Genomic DNA, 21,553 nt, shown 5'->3' with positions numbered 1-21,553 from the left:
AAATATTATCCAGTGACTTGTACTCAAAATATACAAAGAACTCTTGAAATTCAACAATAACCCAATTAAAAAATGGTTGAGAGGTCTGAAGACACCTTACCAAAGAAAATACACAGATGGCAAATAAGTATCTGAAAAGATGCTCAACAATCATACTGTCACTAGAAAATTACAAAGTAGAATAGCAATGAGATATCACTATGCACCTAGAGTGGCTAAAACCCCCCCAAATATTGAGAAGGATATGGAACAACAAGAATTCTCATTCACTGCTGGTAAGAATGCGATATGGTACAGCCAGTTTGGGAGACAGTTTGGCAGTTTCTTACAAAGCTAAATATAGTCTTACCATAATTGTACTCCTACATCAAGTTGAAAAGTTATGACCACACAAAAACCAGCACAGGTTTACAGCAGATTTATTCATAATTATGAAAAACTGGAAGCAACTAAGAATCCCTTCAGGAGGTAAATGGATGAACAAAAGTGGTACATTCATACAATGGAACATTATTTAGCAATAAAAAGAAATGAGCTATCAAAACATGAAAAGAACCTTAAATAGAATCTTAAATATAAGAACCTTAAAAGGCCTATTGCTAAGTGAGAGGAATCAGTCTGAAAAGGCTAAACACATATAAGAAACAGCGCAGGGGATCATAGGGGAAGGGAGGGAAAACAGAATGGAAAGAAATCAGAGAGGGAGGCAAACCATGAGAGACTCTTAACTATAGGAAACAAACTGAGGGTTGCTGGAAGGGACGTAGATAGGGGGATGGGGTAACTGGGTGATGGGCTTTAAGGAGGGCATGCGGTGTGATGAGCACTGGGTGTTATATGCAACTGATGAATTACTGAACTCTACATCTGAAACTAATGATGTACTATATGTTGGCTAATTGAATTTAAATTTTAAAGAAAAGGCTACACACTGTATGGTTCCAACTACATGACATTTTGGAAAAGGCACATCTATAGAGATAGTAAAAAGATCAGTGGTTGCTCCAGGGGAGGAAAGAGGAAAGAGAGGGATGAATAGGTGAAGCACAGGAAATGTTTAGGATACTGAAACTATCCCATATGTTATAGTGGATATGTGGTATTATGCATTTGTCAAAACCCGTAGAACTCTAAAACACACAAAAAATGAATCTTAATGTAAGCTACAGACTACTGTCAATAATAACTTACAATATTGGTTCATTAATTGTAACAAATATACCACACTAATGCAAAACGTTAATAATAGGGGAAACCATGAGAGTGAGGTGGGATGGGGTGGGGCGGGTATAGGGAACTCCAGGTATTATCTACTCAATTATTCTGCAAATCTAAAACTATACTAAAAACTCAAGTTCATTAATCACTAAAAATAAAAAAAAGACAAGCTGAAGACTGGGAGAAAATACTTGTAAATATTATCCAACAAAATGCTAGTATCTAAAATATATTTTAAAAACTCTAACAATTTGGGCGCCTGGGTGGCTCACTTGGTTAAGTGACTGCCTTCGGCTCAGGTCATGATCCCAGGGTCCTGGGATCGAGTCCCACATCGGGCTCCCGGCTCAGCGGGGAGCCTACTTCTCCCTCTGACCCTCTCCCCTCTCATGCTGTTTCTCTCTCGCTCACTCTCTAATAAATAAATAAATAAATAAATATTTAAAAAAAAATAAAAAATAAAAATAAAAACTCTAACAATTCAATAAAGAACCAAATAATCCAAATGAGCAAAAGACATGAAAGACATCTTACTGAAGAGGATATACAGAAGGCAAATAAGCATATGAAAAGATGTTCGACAGAATTAAAACCACAGTTAGATATCACTACATACCTATCAGAATGGCTAAAATTTTAAAAAGTGACATCATCAAAGGCTGGCAAGGATACGGAGAAACCAGACCACTCATACATTGCTGATAAGAATGTAAAATGGTACAACCACTGTGAAAATAGTTCAGCAGTTTTTATAAAAAAAAACTGAACATGCAGCTACCACACTAACCAGCAATTGCACTCTTGGGGATTTATCGCAGAGATATGACAATTTATGTTCATCAAAAACCTGTATATGAATGTTTATAGCAGCTATCTTCATAACAGTCTGAACTTGGAAACAACACAAATGTCACTCAGTGGGTGAATGGTTAAACTAAAGTACTCCATCCGTACCATGGAATACTACTTAGCAATAAAAAGGGACAAATTTGATTCATGCAACAACCTGGATCAATCTCCAGAGAATTAATGCTAAATGAAAAAAGTAGATCTCAAAAGGTTACAGAATTATATGATCGCATTTATATAACATTCTTGAAATAATATTATTAAATGGAGAACATATTAATGATTGGCAGGGGCTAGGGAGAAAGTGTGGGCAGGAAGGAAGACAGTATGATATAAAAAGGTAACATGAGGGATCCTTATGGTGATGGAAACCTTCTGTACTAGACTGTACCAATGGCAATATCCTGGCTGTGATATTGTACTATACTTGTGTAATATGTTACCATTAGAGAATCTTTGAAGGGTATATGGGATCTCCATTATTTCTAACAACTACATGAGAATCTACAATTATCTCAAAATAAAAAGTTTAATTAAAAAAAAAAAAACTTGGCTGTTCCTCAAAACCCTGAGTTAACCAATCCCTTTTCTGAACCACCTCAGCATTACTCAGTACTGATAATACAGTATTACTACATTTTTATGTTCTATTTTGTTGTTCTCCCTTATTAAACTGGGAGCTCCAAGAGAATGTCTTAAAGGCAAGATATGTTGTGTTCATCTATACATTCCTAGCATCAAACACAGACTAACACTCTCTAGGTGTTTTGTAAATGTTTGTTGAATAAAACAGATGTGACAGAAGTAATCAAGAAGGCGACTCAATTACTAAATTGTATTTATATTCAATTTACTATTCGTAAAGTTTTTTTAAAAAGGATTTTATTTATTTATTTGAGAGAGAGAGAGAGAGCAAGCTCAAGGAGGGGGAGCAGCAGAGGAGAGGGAGAAGCAGGGTCCCTGCTGAGCAGGGAGCCCAATGCAGGGCTCGATCCCAGGACCCTGCAATCATGATCTGAGCTGAAGGCAGACACTTACCCGACTGAGCCACCCAGGTGCCCCTCTAAAATTCTTATTTACTGGCTCATCAATAATAAAATCATCTCTTCAGTGATTATTAAAGATTGCTTGCTGCCTTTCCCAACTCCTTTAGTAATACCACCAGATAACAATAATTTGGAGTGGATAAAAGTATGTGTTTCATGGAGTATTACTCAGCCATCAAAAAAACCAAAATCTTGCCATTTGCAATGACATGGATAGAACTAGAGGGTATTATGCTAAGCAAAATAAGTCAGTCAGAGAAAGACAAATACCATATTATTTTACTCAGATGTGGAATTTAAGAAACAAAACAGATGAACATAGGGGAAGGGAAGGAAAAATAAAAGAAGATGAAAACAGAAAGGGAGACAAACCCTTATAAGAGACTCTTAACTATAGGAAACAAACTGAGGGTTGCTACAGGGGAGGTGGGGGGGGGTGGGGTAACTGGGTGATGGGCATTAAGGAGGGCTCTTGGAGTAATGAGCACTGGGTATTGTATGCAACTGATGAATCACTAAATTCTACCTCTGAAACTAATAATACAGTAAATATTAATTAAATTGAATTTTAAAAAAATTTTTAGTTATGTGTTTCTGCCTTTTCTCCTGCAAAGAGACACAGTTTCATTTAACTAAATGGAATGCTATCTACCATAATCACTTTACAAAGAAATAGAAGGATCCTATAAACTTTTGACAATATCTCAGGTGCTTATTTTCTGAAGTTGTAAGAAAGCTTAAGGTAGTACATTCATATGGGTAGGAACTTTTTTCTTAATTGAACTGAAAAAAAAATTAAGTCATAAACACAAGCTAAAATTATAGTCAATTAAAAATGGAAATAAGATTGGATAAGATTTCAGCAGCCATAATAGATGGGTACAATAATTAGAGCTGAACAAAAAAATAAATATGGATCACAAAAATGTAATCTAGAAATGTAAAAAATAATAACAATATATATTCCACATTATGACTAATTAACAGATCTAAAAAGAAGTGAGGATATATATAATAGGAGGCAATGCATAGAGAGGGAATGCCAAAATCTTTTCCAACAATTTTCACACAACTTGCCAACATTCTATACTAGTTTAACATATCAGATCTAAAAATGCCATCTGAAACAATTCTTAGTCTCAGAGTGAAACAGTCCAAGACTGTAATGCCTTTTTATAGAAACCTTCATTTGATACCTTTTCTTTCAAATTAGATGTTAGGAGTAAAATCTGTATTATTTCAAACTTTACCAGTACTTCTGAAACATCTATTCAAATATTTAATTTAGGAACCATCTCATCAATCGGAGTCATCAATACACTTTGAGATTTAATTAAAGACAAAAAGTTTAAATAGTCTCTAATTACTTGAAGCAGAATAAAAGCGGATGGGGAAAACATAAAATCTTTTTGTCAGTAAAGAACCCTTGGTGCTTCTTTCTTGAGTGTTTTTTTGTTGTTCAGACTACCATTAGAGCAACACTTTTAGTCTGTCTCTGCCCTGCATTCTCATTTCTCACTAAGGCACTTTACACCTATTTTCTTAGAACCTTCTTATGAAGTGGGGACTGTTATAATCAGGTAACATGTTCAAGGTGCTATAATTTAAGTCCATGCTCTCATTCAAAATGTTCTATGCTTCCCTACCATTCATTGCTTGGCTGTCCAAGATCTTACAAATAGTACAGTAGGAGGAAGCAGTACCCAAACTCAGTAGTTTCCATATTTGCTCAACACCACATCCATTTGAAATCTCTATTCTTTACATTCTACAATTTACTTACGTGTGGTCAGTAGGAGCATCATGAGACACATGTAAAAAGGCAAACTTCTGGGTCATCACCCTATTCCTACTGAATCAGACTGAAGGTGGGCCCAAGAATTAAGTGTTTTTAAGTAATAATCCATGGTGATTCATATACATACCAAAGCTTGAGAATCATAGCATCACATCTTGCACCTTGTTGGAAAATACAACTTTTTAGAGTGTAAAAAGGAATGGATTCAGAGACTGAGAATTCTTGTTTTGCTACCTACTGCCATGTGACCTGGGGCAGGCAATTTAACCTTCCTGACTTAAAAATCAATCAATCAATCAGTTTACTTTCTTACAAGGTTGATATCAGATTCTAAATGAAATCTTGAGTGCCAAGAAGCTACATACTGGCAAATAGCTCTGTTGGAATAACAGAATATAAGAGGCCAAAAAAGAGCTTTAGAAACATAGTCAAGGCCAACACCCTTTTAATTTTTTAAATGAAAATAACTGTTTTCCTGTTCATAAAAAATTGCACATTCACCAGAAGAATTTCATAAAAAGGCAAACAGTGAGAGCACTGGACAATCATATTATTTATAAATGCTGATATACTTCTATTCATGCTTTTAAAATTTTTAATATTCTTACTTTCTTTTCATTTTCTTACATAAGAGTAATGGTCTGAAGAATCTTAAATAATAGTGATGATGGCAGATACCCTATGTTAGTCCAGATTTTAATGAGAATGTCTCTAATATTTCACCTTTAGTCACGATAGGTGTGTGTGTGTTTAAAAATATAGTACTTGCTGTATTTAAGACAGAACCTTACATATATATATATATATATATATATATATTTTTTTTTTTTTTTTTTTTTTTTTTTAATTAGTCAATGTCTCTGGCATTTAGTGAGATGATCACATGGCTTTTCTCCTCCAGTACAGTGATATGGTAAAATATCCCTAAAATATCTTAGTCATAGTATATTACACTTTTAACATTCTGGTGGGTTCTAGCTCCTAATGTTTTATTAGGAATTTTTCTGGTATGTTCATATATAAAACTGGGTCATAGTTTTACTGAGGAATATCTTTCTCTGAATTATGCTATTTTTTAAAAGATTTTATTTATTTATTTATTTGACAGAAAGAGAGAGAGAGAGAGAGCACAAGTAGGGGGAACAGCAGACAGAGGGAGAGCGAGAAGCAGGCTCCCTGCTGAGCAGGGAGCCCGATGCGGGGCTCGATCCCAGGACCCTGGGATCATGACCTGAGCCGAAGGCAGACGCTTAACGGCTGAGCCACCCATGCGCCCCTATGCTGGTTTTTAAAAGAGAAAAAAGATACTTTCCTTAAGTTTTGAACCAGTTTTAAATGGCACAAACTATCTGTTCCTTGAAGGTTTGAAAGGTTTCACTTCTGAAAACATTTTGCCCAGACACTTCAACAAGAACCAAAAGAATAAGGAAAACTGTCCTTAATTTATAATTTAGATTTTATATGTTTTCCTGTATTTATTTTGCTAATTTACAATTTCATAAAAATAAACTGCCCATTTTATCAAGATACCTACTCATAATTATTTTGAATTCTTCCATGTCTGTAGTTAAAACCCCTTTCCTAATATTTTGCTGGAGAGGTTTTTCACACTTTCGTTACAGATCATGGAAAGGATACCAATAACCAATTACCATCAGTTATAGTATACTTACACAATTTAATTCTCATAATAAATTTATGAGGTAGGAATTATTATCTCAATTTTACTAACCTCTAACTCAAAGAAGTTGAGTTACTTTCTCAGGGTGACATAATTAGTAAGGGGCTAAGTTAACCTAGTCTTAGTGTATCTAGCTCCAAAGCCCATGTTCTCTCAGACAAAACAGTGCCTTTCACTAAGATGGTACTTTTGAAATCCTTACTGGCAGAGGACTTGATTAAATTGAACAGAGTTGGATGTATCTCTCAAGGTGGTTTAACTTTCTCCACTTTCTGCAACAGAAAGTTTAATGAAAGATTTTTAAAAACTGATTTCAAATATCAGTTGAAATCATTTTTTTTCATTCTTGAGGAAGGAAATACACTTAGTCATACAGATCTTCCTTGATGTATGATGGGGTTACAACCCAATAAACCCATGGTAAGCTGAAAACATCATGAGTCGAAAATGAATTCAATACACCTAGTCTACTGTGCTCAGAACATTTACATTAGCCTACAGTTGGGCAAAATCATCTAACACAAAGCCTATTTTATAACACAATGCTGGATATCTCATGTAACTGAACACCACACTGGAAGTGACAACCAGAACGATTCTAAGTGTGTTGGTCAATTTACCCTTGTGATTGCGTGGTCAGTCGGAGCTGTAGCTGCTGCTACTGCCCAGCATCAGCAGAGTATCTTACTGCAGATTGCTAGCCTGGGAAAAGATCAAAATTCAGAACGTGAAGTATGGTTTCTATGAATGAGGATCGCTTTTCACATCATTAAGTTGAACCACTGTAAGTCATGGACTGTTCGTGTATTCATAACTGAGAAGGACGAGGAAGATAATACAACAGATCCTAGACTTTCAGTTCATCTTTCCTCAGGAATTCAGTCTTTTCTACACCAGCTATGAAATTGGGTAGGCTTTAGTATTCCACTTTGGTGAATGCTCATTTTCTTTAAGGAGAGTAGGGATAAAATAGTTGCAAGCAGTACAATTCTGCCTTTAAAAGAAATTATCCCCAAGGTTATTATTCAGAAGCAACCAAAAAATATTTACAGGCAGCCCCTGAGAATCCCACATGACAGGAAACAAAGAAATGCAACACATCCATGTGATATTTAAATAGTAGGTAGATGCTTTATTTTCCCTGCTATTAAAAGTAGCAGCACTATTTTTTTTAATATGTGAAGAAAATACTGCTTTTAATGTAAGAAAAATTCCTTTAAAAATTTCCAAGAAAACCCTATCTTAATACTCCATTCAAAGTACCAATGAAACGAAGTATTAGCTCACTAGTCTTTATTTTCATATTTTGTTCACTACATTCTAAGAAGCATGCTGGCAACATTCCTTGTTTATTAACCATATATATTAAGAAAATAGTGAGCTTTAACAAATACCTAATTACCTCAGGTATTGCTTAAGAAGTGAATTTTAAGACCGTAACAAAGAATACAACTCTAAGTAAATTATTCCTGTCAAACCATTTTCCCTCACTCAAAACAACTAATATGTTAGTGCTTGCTTCCCTCTAATTTAAGAATGACTTTCAATTTTCTAGAGAAATTATTTACATATTTGGGCTGACTCCACATTGCTCCTACTAATAAAAGCCTGTGGCTGTTAATGTGAAATAGCTCGTTCCTGGCAACGTCTTTGGCTTTCCATGAGTGTGGTCATTTGGACCAAAGGATCAAAAATGAGCCTACCCTCTTAACAAAACTGTTTGCATTATTCTCCCTCAAAGTACCTTTGTGCGTTCTCAAACATAAATTTATTTGGCACATGTAGGAATAGCACACTGCTCTGATCTTTCTGCTTTTGTTTACCACGAGTTTTAACATTTAACCTTTGGGAAGAGCTCAGAGCATTCTGTAATCTTAGAAGGCAGTATGGTAGAATAAAAAATAACCACAAGACCTGGGTATGAATCCTAGCTTTGCCACCTAATAGCTACTTGGTTTTGGAGCTACATTGTTTGTATTCAGATTCATCACGTATGACTTTGGCAAGTAACTTAACCTCTCTGTTTTCAATTTCCTCACCAGTAAAATGATGATCAAGTGCTCACCTCTGACAAAGACTCTCTCCTTAACCTAACTCCAGTGCTCTCTAGGCCTCAAACTTGGTGTCTATCCTTGTCAAGTCTACGTCACCCAGCTGTAGCAAGAATCTTACTAAGTCACTCTAGATACCAAATTCTTTATCCTCCACTCTTCATCTAATCATTTTGGTCTTCGTTTAGCAAGAATCCTGTCCAGTCAGTTTAACCAGAATCCTCCCTCACCCCTGATGTTGCCTTTTAGTAATTTTTCATCCACTGACCCCTACCCTTCTCCTTGGCTATAAATCCTCATTTGTTTGTTCCTATACTCAGAATTGAGCCTAGTTCTCTACTGAGATCTCTTTTCCTCTACTTCAGTAGTTCCTGAATAAAATGTGCTTTTGCCACTTTAATTACTGTCCAGCTCTGATTCTAATTCTCATAGGGCTGCTGTGAAGATTAAATGAGTCAATACATGTTAAATGCTTAAAAGAGTGTTTGACCCATAGAAATATTCAATAAATACTAGCTTTTGATAATATGATTATTCTTCATCTACTATTTGCAGGTGCTTTGCATTACTTTTGACAAGCCACTATATAATATTCCATGTACCATGTTATTTTCCCATGGACATTAGATCATTTCAGTTTTTTACTACATAATACTGTAAATGTAAGTTCATTTCTACCCACCTCTCTTATTACTTCCTTAGGAAAAAGTTATGGAAAGGGTGTTACTAGGTCAAAAGGTATGAATGATTTTAAGACTCTTGGTAGAATTACCAAATTACTCACCAATTTATACTCTAGGAACAGAATGAGTATTCATTTCTACATCCTTGATAACAATAAGCATCATCACTTCTTTGATTAAATATTTCACCTTGCATTTATTTTGGTATCAGTGAAGTAGAACATTTTCCATATGTTTATTAGCCATGTTTAATTACTCTGTAAAATTATTTGTTTATATCCTTTTCCAATTAAAAAATCAGTTAAAATTGATTTGTGTTGTGGTAGATTACAGTTTAAAAATATTCACCACCTCCCCACCACCAATACCCTTCTCTCATGATTCTTACTCCATTGATGTTGTGTTTAATAATTTGCTTTGGCTTCAGAATGAGCAGACTTCCTTTGGGCCTGGACATAGGACTTTCTGTTTAAGAGGAGGTTAGCAGATATGAAGCAAGCAGAGGCTTACAATGTGTATATGCAATAGGAATTGTTTCTCCTAGTACCATGTGAAGAGTTTTCCTTGGGGGTAACTACTCCCTCTTTGGTTGGGGCCCCAAGATGAAACACATAGAACAGAAGACTCAAACCAAACCCGCATGGAAGAGCCAAAAGCCCAGCAGAACAGTGACCTAAAACAGTGCTGTCCGCCTGAGTCCAGCCTAGTTCCTCCAATTCCCAGCTGACCCACAGATGCATAATTGAGAATAAATTACTGCTGTTTTAAGTTACTGAGTTTTGGGGTGACTTATTATGTAGCAATAGCTGGTTAGTAAACTTACTGTATTATACTATAAAACTCTGAAGGAAATAGATTCATATATAATCTACTAATCAAGAAAAAAGCTAGAATTCATATCCAATGATACATTTGCCTGCTCATTTTTTCTTTTTCTGAGAATACCTAGACACAATTTTCATTGATGTTTATACTTTCCACCAATGTTCTCATGTAAAATTACACATAATAAATTGATATGAAAGTTAAAAATTCTGTTTGCAAGCAACTGTCTTTAAATTCCTTTCCAACTACATAAAATTGTTCCGTAAGTTGAATTCATAATGTTCAACTTCTTATTTTAAACATCACAGAGCCTCCTTCCCAGTTTCTAAGCAATATACAGATTATTTTTAAACTTTAAACTTTGTACATGAGTGCTTCAAAGCAATATAATTTATATAGAAATGCTAACAAACTACATGGATCAGTTGTATGAGCAATTAAGAAAAACAAAGGTGACTACAGAAAAGACAACAAAAATGGTATCTGGGTATAAAGATATGCGTTTTGTTTTTTTTTAAGATGACAAAGAAGATACAAAGGAAATTTAATTTATTCAAAACTATAATTAATATTTTTAAAGCAATTTAAGATGAGATATAAATGGGATTGTTGGTTTATATTTATTAAACCATTTAAAATTAGTATAATACCAAGTAGATAAAAGCTTCTTGAGAAATATTTGTAAAAGTCAACTTAATAATCAGAAGCAAACAATATCTCACATTTGATTTTAGCATCAGCAGAATTTAAACCAATATTGACAAATAATGAATTTTTTTTTTAAATCTATTTCTTGTCTGCATTAGCTAGGCTAGAGAAATTACAGTAGAATATATCAAATTTCAAAAGGGTTAAAGATTTGAGCTACTTTTAATAGTATGCCAAAAGTGAAAGCATTTATCCAAATGAGTTGTTTTTAAAATTTTTGTGTATGTGTTTAAAAAAAAGTTAATGAAACAAAAGTTTCCCTAGAGAATTAAAAATTATTAGTGTTTCTATTATAATATAACAAGGCTAAAATTTGGAAAATCTGGCACAGCAGCCTATTATTCAGGGTAGAAACAGAGTTACATACTGGCCATACCCCAGAGAGGAAGCTCTTCAGAACTGTGTGCGCTCACTCAAAACAATGGAATGACTATTTGCACTGAAGGCACTGCACTACTGCTGAGGAATCCTCATTAGGGGGCACAACACCCCTTACAGAATGTTAAACAAGAAGGGATCTAGAAGGGCTCAGGGCACTGGAAAACAACAAAGCAAACAAACATAAATGAACTCAGCTTTTAAATGAGCAGAGAATATCTCTTATTTTCTAAGTATTTTAAAAAGTCTAATAGTAAATGCTTGTTAGCAAATGCTAATAAAAAAGTTTAAAGTAAAACATTTAAGTATTTTTAAAATAAGCTTTTTTCTATAGATTTAGAGAACAGCAAAGAGCAAAACCCACTGAGAATTTATGAATATTTTAGAATGTTGGAAACTATAAATGAAAAACAGAAAATCTAACAAAGTGCCCTCTTTCCCCATCAACCGGTCAGAAATAACACAATGGCTTTTTTTATTATTGTACCTCCCACAGGCTTTTTCTTGCCAAAGCCAAGAAACCTCAAGGACACACAAAAAACATTCAAAACACTTTCCTGTCTCCTCCAATCCTAATTCCAACAAAAAACTTGTAGGAGTTGGCTTCAAATTTAGGCTTGTAATGAAATGTGAATTCTTAAAATATGGAGATTGGCGCTAAATTCTTTTGTGTCTAAAATTAATGATGGAAAGTAAAATATACTGAAATATTTAAAGTGTGTCTCCTTCCTACTATAACAAGCAAGGGCTAGCTGAAATACTATAATTAGTCTCCCTAAAATGGGTCTAAACCCCTTCCTTGCCATTAAAAAAATGATTCTAGGTACAGAGGTAACCCTTGTGCTTCCATTTTTACAAATCATGCAGCATAGACATAACCTTTGAAACAACCTCGAAAATGCCCCCAATAATGCAGTTACTATGGTAACTCTTATAGGCTAGTTCTCTGAAAAGACTCAGATTCCTGAATCTGAACAAGGTTACCTCACCATCTTCTACACTTTCCCCTTCTCATAAAATTTATCCTTTATCATAACACTTACAAATCCAATAGAAAAATATCTACCCCATTAACCATACAAACCCTATTTTTTCGGATCAAGGATTTTTTTTTTTTTTTAAGGTAATGAAGGCAGATTTTTTTTTTATAAACTTTTTTTTTTTTAAGATTTTATTTATTTGACAGAGAGAGACACAGCGAGAGCGGGAACACAAGCAGGGTGAGTGGGAGAGGGAGAAGCAGGCTTCCCATGGAGCAGGGAGCCCGATGCGGGGCTCGATCCCAAGACCCTGAGATCATGACCTGAGCTGAAGGCAGACGCTTAATGACTGAGCCACCCAGGTGCCCTCAAGAATTATTTCTAAAGTGTATGTTTTCTGATACCTTTTCTCTTGGAACACTGTCCAACAAAACAACAGAAATCAAATTCTACTTTTGACCATCACTCAACTGTCCCTGAGTTGTCTTTTTAATTTTTTCCCGTTTTAGGGTTTTTGGAAAGAAAAAAAAAAATTGTGATATAAATATTTACTATGTCAACAATACAAAGTGGTTTTTTTTTTTTAATTTTACAGATATGATTAAGATATATAACCAATGGTCCCTCTAAAAAATGCTTGCTTTTTAAAAATTTGACTGTGGGGGCACCTGGGTGGCTCAGTCGTTAAGCATCTGCCTTCGACTCAGGTCATGATCCCAGGGTCCTGGGATCGAGCCCCCACATCGGGCTCCCTGCTCCTCGGGAAGCCTACTTCTCCCTCTCCCACTCCCCCTGCTTGTGTTCCCTCTCTCGCTGTGTCTCTCTCTGTCAAATAAATAAATAAAATCTTTAAAAAAAAAATTTGACTGTGGGACATGAATCAAGTTTAGTGAGTAAACATCTGTGCTACATGAACAAAAAGCCAAACACATTCCTAACTGATACTTGTCCAGTACAATGCCCCCACCCAAGGGATCATAAGGGCTTCTCTTAAAAATATTTTCCATAAAGGAAGTCACACATATACCAGCTCTAGACAGCAAAGAAAATTCTTTTTAATGATAAATTCCATTTGTGTAGCAAGTTACAGTTTATAAGGTGATTCCATGTACTCTATACCTTATTTAATCCTTAACAAGAAATTTGTGAAGTAAACAGAATATATACTATAATCTCCACTTTAAAGGGGCGGTTCTGTCTGGGGGGGCGGGGGTTGGAAGCCCCAGGCTGAAGATCAACAGAAGTGAGAAACAGAAACACTTCCACCACTCACAATTACACAGCCTAGGGTAAAACACATAATGGGATAACTGGAATTCTCCTTAACACAGGCAATAAGATAGCTCACCTCTGGGAAGTCTCTACTGGGGGTTGGGTTAGGGACTTGTGCTATCTGTAGGCTATTATGGTACCCTGCTTATTTCTCTACCCACTATTTTAATGTCTTTTTTTTTTTTTATTGTGGTCAAAAACACATAGCATAAAATTTACCATCTTAACCACTTCTAAGCATACAGTTCAGAAGTTTTATGCATATTCACAATTGCAATTGTGCAACTAATTACTGCCTTTTTACCTATTCCCTTACTAGATCATAAATTTTTAAGAGCAAGAATGATATGCTGTTTGTTGCTTTTAGTGCTAGCACAACTGATACATAGAATATTCACAGTAATACTTACTGAATGCGTGCTTATTCTATCTGCCTATCTATGCACCTGCCTACCCATTCATCTACCTACCTAACTCAGAACTGAGATGTTTACAAAGGGGTGTATATAAGTATGTTAATTTAAGTCAAAACTTTTTCTAATTTGGCTGACTAGTTTTCCAGTTAGGGGATATGGCAGATATTCTCTATAAACTAGAGGAGTGTAATCTGTAGTTCCAAGATTTAAAAGAAAAAGAAAAACACTTAATATCATAAGATAAAGCATTTTAACAAAAAATACTGCACTGGCAAATGTGTAATGAAATTAACAATATCTTGATTTTCCTAATTGTTTCTCGAGCATGCTGAACTAAACAAGGAACATCTGAAATTAAACATCCTATAGTCCTACTCTACTCAAGCTTTTTGGTATACTCACTGTAAACAAAGAAGGTGAATGATTCTAGTGACTAACAAATCCTTTTTTCATTTAGTTTATGTTTAATTCTTTACTTTCTTCAGTTTATTTTTTTATTTTTTTTTTAAGATTTTATTTATTTATTTGAGAGAGAGAGAGACACAGCGAGAGAAGGAACACAAGCAGGCGCAGAGGGAGAGGGAGAAGCAGGCCTCCCGTGGAGCAGGGAGCCCAATAGGGGGCTCGATCCCAGTACCCTGGGATCATGGCGTGAGCTTCGGCAGACGCTTAACAACTGAGCCACTGTGAAACCAGTGCAGATTTGAGGAATTCAGATTTTCAGCTTCATCCTGAATGGTATCAGTATAGTTAAAGATAAGTTATATCCTAAATATTCAACCAAAAAAACATGTTACCCCCCATGGGAGAAAACTAAAGGGTTGTTAAGGCATAAGGGACCATTATCAAATCAGTTGCCTGACTTATAAATTCTCTAGTAACAACCTTGTGAATCATGATGCATGCGCAGACTAAAGAATAGCATTCCTTAGCAAAAGTTAAAGTTATGGGAGCTTTCAGGATGTGTTTCTTTCACTGAAGCACTTAGTTAAATTATATCATTTAATAAGAGTGCCTACATAGTGATGAAATTATTGGCTGCATTATCAATATTATTGTAACTGCAGAATCTACTGTAAAAAGTGGAAGTATGTTACAAAGTGTTCTACTGGACCAAATTGCAAGCCTCACAAAAATCCACTGTCCCAGTCTTTCAAGACCATCAGACATACTTTAGGTAAGTAGCTAGGAGCTACTAGCTAAGGCTCCTAAAATACAGTGTTTCAATTAAAGAAAGTCACTGAAAAAAATTTACTTAACGATTAAAAAATAATTATAATAATTTCAATAAGTAACATTTCTTTACCACTCACAGATGAGGGTGCAGCCTCTAAGTTGTGGGCTGATATTGATTTAAATAGACAAAGATAGAATGCATTTTAAAGTAAAAGAAAGCAAGATTTTTGATTGACAGTTCTTGGAAAAAGGTTAAAAATTCAAAAGGACTGACTGCATGTGGCTCAGAACCTAAAAGCTTTTTTCTCCTCCCAATAGAAGAGCAGTCTCAAGTAATAACTGGTTGCTATGGAGATAAGAAACTAGAGAGATCAGAGAACTCAATTTGCAGTTAAATGGGCTGGAAACAATCCTTACTACTTGGTGAAGGAAAGCAATTAAAAATATACGTGATTGCCAGAGGGAATCTTTTTCACCTAGCATTTCCCAACCTCATTAATGAACAAGAAGTCTAAAAAAACAAATGAAAGCCCAAGGTGTCTAAGATAGAGCATATTAAACATAATTCAGGATTTTACACATTATCACAAATCCTTCTAATTCTGGATGACCTTGACTCTTTTTAGTGGTACTTGTTAGTAAATACTGGAATGAGACTAAAATTGTGTTCAAGAACAAACTAGTATAACTAAGGGGACTGGAACTCCAATGGAAAAAAAGAGCATGACAACTGGAAAAGTAACCAGAGTAAGAAACAGATTTAAGTAGTGAAAAATCTTTGGGTTTTAAAAATGTCTTCACAGTCAATCACAGAATACCTTTGTGAGTGCTGTAAAGGGCTGCAAACGTCACCGTGAAGAAAGTTGTGGAGTATTTCCCAGCATTAACTAAATGAGGAAAGGCCCTTTTTGTGTCTCGGTATCGGCGCAGGCACTGGATGAAGCGAAGCCAAGCAGGAATGCACTGAACAATGGCCCGTACACCATATGAATATTTGTGGCAAATTTCTGGTTCTGTGAAGATTTCAAAGAAGAAAAAATTGTAATTTAAAAAAATAGCCTGTTCACATCATTTCGTTATATCAAAAGTCCATAAAAGCAAGAAGCGTATGTTTCAGAATCACTTTCTTCTTTGTAACAATTATATTCTCAAACTTTTTAGTGATAGATAAGCCAAGGAAAGAAGGTAAATACACAGGGTGAACCTACAGGGAAAATCTGCCCTCTCGTATTTCAGACTACCTGTTCTGAATCACTTTCTTTGGAATGTGATAGAACTATAGGAAAATTAGAAGATGAGTACACTAATCAAAGGAAAAAAAAGTTCCGTAATTTAATACATATGGGAAACATACAAATATCACTGATGACTCTAGTCAACTTCATGAACTCCAAACTGCCTTAATATACGGCAATGGGTTATACATGCTCTACTCCACCCTTTTTTAATGAAGAGCAGAGTTTATATTTTTAAATGAGAAGAATGGAGTTGGTAAATTAATTTTTCTTCAAATTCTGAGAATGCATTATAGTGCGATCAAGCTACAATAGAGTTGTGGTCTGCTGGCAATCAATGAAAATGTGTTGCCACTGGCTTGATTAACTTTATTAGTCAGTTGTTACATAATCTGCCTAAATTTGGTCTTTGTCATTAAGGCAAAATTCCTTAATAACTTGAACTCCTGGCATACACTAAGAGCCAGAAGAAAAAACAAGATCCCCAATAAGAATTTAAAAACAATCTAAAATGACTTTCTCAAATCATGTGATCTAACTCTAAATAATCAGTATTTTTGCTCATTATAAAGCGATACTGTGATGGAAACTGTTGGCACTAAAGCATTTGTGATATAACTACCAATGTACTAAAATTTTTTTCTTTTTTTTAGTTTTAGAATTCTCTTAAGCATAAGTTGCAAATCTCTTGGCAAATGGATGGCTAAAATCATAACATATAATTTAAGAGCCAAATTATATCAGATAAAGAGACTGCTAAAAGAGTGCCAAGTACATTTAATTAAGTTTGTAATATTATTGGATGAGTTTTCACCATGATCTTAAGTTTCTCATTCCCAATATTTCTTGGTTTACATTGGCAGTTTAGAGGTATGGACGCACATTCATACCCTACCTTCTGAATTATTTGGCAACAGGCCCCCACTTTCATCCCATTTGAGCTCAAAACTGTAGAAGCAGATCATATATTCCAGGTCCATCAATATCACTGACAGGCTGTTCAGCTGATCGGCCAGCCAGAAATCAGCAAAGCCTACCTTATGGAAGGGGGCTGTAAATACTCGAAACTGGGAGAAAGAAAAAAAATCAAAAAACACAGAGACAAGAAAATTCATATTAAAATTCTCTAACTCGTGTCTGACCAGGCAGTACGATTACTTTAGTTGATAAAATGGAAACCAATGAGCCAATCACAAACACCAGGAGGGACCTGTCAACAGTGGCTAGGTTGAGCATTAGTAGTGAAGGGAATGAGTTGAAGAGATAACCAAGAAAGGAAACTAAAGTGGGGTAGAGAAGGCAGGCATAGCTATAGTTAGAAAATAGAAAGCAGAGAGGGTGGGAAGAGTTGAAGCTGAAAGCAGAGGGTGGCAGAAGACAGAAGCACAGAGAGGATGTCTAGTGTTAGGCTCTAGGGTAAATTCTGCTAGGGACCCATGTGCTATGATAATTTCTGGAATATCCTCCCATCTTAGCAGGGATGAGAGCTTAGCTAACTGAATACAAAGCTCTTCTTCGCCTATAGGAAGAGGAAGGGAAGAATGGTACATCACCTGAAGCATGCCTGCCTATCCTCTAACCAAAGTCACTTTCATTTCACTAATGCCATGGTAATAATGGTATTTATCTTGAAATTATGCCACAAAAATCATCAATCCATATCCCCACTGTTATAAAAACAATGTTAAATGAATTCACATTAAATGTACTGAGTACTAATCCATGCTATATATTTTTCTCATGATGTATTTTTCATAATCCATTAACTGTAACAATTATATGAACGTGATACTATTCATATCCCCCTTTTACAGATGACCTAGAACAAACTCATCCTGACCTATTCTGTGGAAGACTGTTTAGCACTGCAAAGGGAAATCTGGCACTGCAGGGAGAGGAAGACTTAGATACTAATGTAATCATCAGGAACAGGCTCCAATTGTGCAGAATGCCTTGAGAGGCCCTGAGGAAAGTGAAGATGGAATGAAGGCAGCTTTTATCCTCACCCTGTCAGATCCTTTCTATCTTAAACAGGTAAAAATGAACTCCTAAAACAAGGAATTCTCACAAAGCAGCAGTTTTGAGAAAATAAGTCTAAATGAACAGCTCTCTTGCCATCTAGCTATATTCATTTAGTAGACATATTCAGCATGGGAGACTAATGGCTCTTTTCCCTCAGACTTGGCTGGTTCTTTCTATTTGTTCTGTAAACATTTCTCTTTATTATTTGATGGAGATAAATGGCTATATTATGAATCCATCCTGGACATCAACTATCTATGAAAGGTACTGGGTTGGGGTTTTGGAAATTAGACCAGATATCTGCAGGGCATTGCAATATTTTCTGGAGCTGATATATTTTGAGTCCATAGCTTCTTTGTGCATTTCACTGCTTCTGATGGTGCATTTTACTATTCTCTTATTCCTTAAATCATTCTCTTGCTCTTTCAATAAGTTGTGCAATAAGCCAGAGAGATAAGGTATATCGTCTGCAACCATAAAGTTTTGGGGGGAGGGGCGGGGGGAGGGCTGGGGGCTTAATGGTTGGGATGTTAGTCATTTATGCATGAAGAGGTTACCAGTTTATATAGTATTTTAAGAAACTGAGGTGCAGGGTGGACTTTAAAGATTCAAAGAAACAGAACAAGAGGATAACTTAAGATATAACATCAAAAGGATCAGGAAATCTAACTCAATCTCTAGTCAAGGTCTTCTGTGAAAACGATAGCCTAGGGCAAATTTCTCACTGACATGAGACAGACTACCATCACATTCATAATCTGCCAAATCCAGCCTCAAAAGCCAGCTAATACAGAAAACCTCCATAAGAGCATAAGAGGAGGAGAATTCACTAAGAAAGAAAAGAGATAGGGAAATGAGTCTACAAAAGGAAGGGAGTGGCATGAAAATAGAAACTGGAAGGGAAAATTTACAGAAGAGAAAAGATGAAAAAAGGAGGAAATAGTAAATGTTGGTATAATACAACTAAGGAAGGAATCAATATAATTATAGTCATTCAGCATTTAACAAAGATTAATTAAGTATTACTATATGTCAGTCATTGTGGAAGTAGAGAGATAAATAAAACATAGTTTCTACTCTCAAAGTCCCACAGTGTGGTTGGGCAAATATATACCTAAAGATATAATGATAGCACTGTGTAATAAGTGCTATTACAGATAAATACACAAAATATCCTAGAAATACAAAGAAGGAGAGCAAGTTGCTCAATTAGAGACAGGTTAAGGGGTGAGGGGGGTAGGAAATTAACAGATCATACTGAACTCCCTGACATTTACACATAGTCAAATTCTTCTTAAATTTATCTGAATTCCCCTTTTTGAGTGAGAATTCTCCTTCTTCCTTTCTTATTCTGGCTAAGGTCTTCCAACTTCTACATTGTGATTTTGATTAAAATGATAATGATTCACTGAGTGACAGTGTTAAGAAAGTTAGAGACAATTCAAAATATCTGGTATTTTACCCACATACACAAAAAGGCCACTAATAAGTTATTACAAAGGATATATGCTAACAACATTTTCTAAGTTAATGCAGATAAACAGGTGAGATGAAGTTTAATTTCTACTTTTATTTTTATTTATTTTTTTAAATTTTTTATTTATTAACATATAATGTATTATTTGTTTCAGGGGTTCAGGTCTGTGTTAATTTTTACTTTTAGAGGCTTGTGAATAATCAATTAATTTGAACCACTAGATCAAAGTTAAACACCTTAGGTAAGGTCACTACCAGGTCTCACTGTTAAACTGCAGTGGTTAAGAGTAAGGATTATGAAACCAGACTGCCTGGGCTGATGTTCCATCTCCATTACTTACTGGCTATGCATTAAACTCCTCTGAAATTAGGTTTCCTCATTTATAAAATGTGGATTGATAGCAGCTCCAACCTCAGGGTTATTTAAAGGGTGAAATAAATTAGCACATAAAAATGTCCAGAACAGTGCATTATTATATGAAAATACATCTCTATTCTCACAGTAGAGACATGCATAAACATTTTACTATAAAACAAAAGAAATTATTTGAAAAATCAATTTCCAAATTATACAGGAAAGGACTTTAATTTAAAAACTTTAAGTAGCTTTGAGGCACCTGGGTGGCTCAGATGGTTAAGTGTCCAACTCTTGGTTTCAAGTCAGGTCATGATCTTGGGGTCCTGGGATGGAGCCCCATGTTGGGCGCTCTGTGCTCAGCATAGTTTCTGCTTAGGACTCTCTCCCTCTGCCCCTTCCCCTCCAACTCTCTTTCTCTCTCTCTCTAAAATAAATCAATAGATCTTTTAAAAAATACTTTAAGTAGCCTTTTAGAAGAATAAATTCGTATTTTTGTTTAGAAAATCTGAGCCATTGCTTATGTTTCCCAATTGGATTTCTAATTAGGGCAAATACAGATATGCAGAGATTTATGACCTAATTAATACAAATAAACTGTACTAATTTGACATGTAAGTATCAACATAAATTTCTAATAAAAATTTTTTTTAGCTTTTTGGGGGAGATGTATAGCATATAAATTCCATAGATTCAAATTTGAATATGGATATAAATGGCATCCAGTGCCTACCACCATAGCTGTGACATATATTCTTTTCCACTAAAAATTAAAGGAAAGAAAAAGAAGGAAATGTACTTTTACTTTATGATGAGGCTTTTAAAAAAGAGAAACATAACTACGGTGGAAATATTTTTGTTAATTCACTAGAAATAAGTCTCAGGTTAAGTTTTCTCAGTAAGATTTGAATTAAAATAAGTGAATAGGTCCATTAATATTAAGATGCTCTATAAATAACATTTTTCCTGTATACAATTATTATTACAAATATAACAAACCACAGAGCTTCCTTGTGCATTTCATTGCTTCTGATGGTGCATTTTACTATTCTTTTATTCCTTATTATATCATCATTGCCAACCTATTCCATCAATAAGTCCTATTTATTAGCACACAGCAGATATATTGATAAATGTCTACTCAATGGGGAATCATTCTGCTAATAAGACTACCTGGTCATGCATGAATCATAGCTTACTATTTAAGCAGAGAAGGATGCACTGGGGAAATGCTCACTTTACACACAATGTACACAATGATATTATTCTGTTATTGCAATGATGCAAACCATATTAACATCTGAGTTTTCTGAGTCTTCTGAACCTCATTTCAAAATAATATAGAGATTTCACAATAGTTGAGAGATAACAGATATTTATAATC

At 35.0% G+C, this 21,553-nt stretch overlaps 1 protein-coding gene across 1 annotated transcript in view; it reads right to left on the bottom strand.

Annotated features, from left to right (window-relative positions):
- Positions 1-21,553, bottom strand: part of XPR1 (xenotropic and polytropic retrovirus receptor 1) — a 240,745-nt gene that overhangs the window by 40,970 nt on the left and 178,222 nt on the right. Inside the window, exons 10-11 of the mRNA XM_032393198.1 lie at positions 17,212-17,383; positions 15,900-16,094 (exon numbers count right to left, since the gene is read on the bottom strand). Coding sequence (XP_032249089.1) covers positions 15,900-16,094; positions 17,212-17,383 — 367 coding nt within the window. The remainder of the gene's footprint in view (positions 1-15,899; positions 16,095-17,211; positions 17,384-21,553) is intronic.

Source organism: Phoca vitulina, unplaced genomic scaffold (assembly GCF_004348235.1).
Source record: "Phoca vitulina isolate PV1807 unplaced genomic scaffold, GSC_HSeal_1.0 scaffold71, whole genome shotgun sequence".
NCBI lineage: Eukaryota > Metazoa > Chordata > Mammalia > Carnivora > Phocidae > Phoca > Phoca vitulina.
Note: the sequence above shows the minus strand (reverse complement) of the source record. Positions and strands in the feature narration are given on the sequence as shown.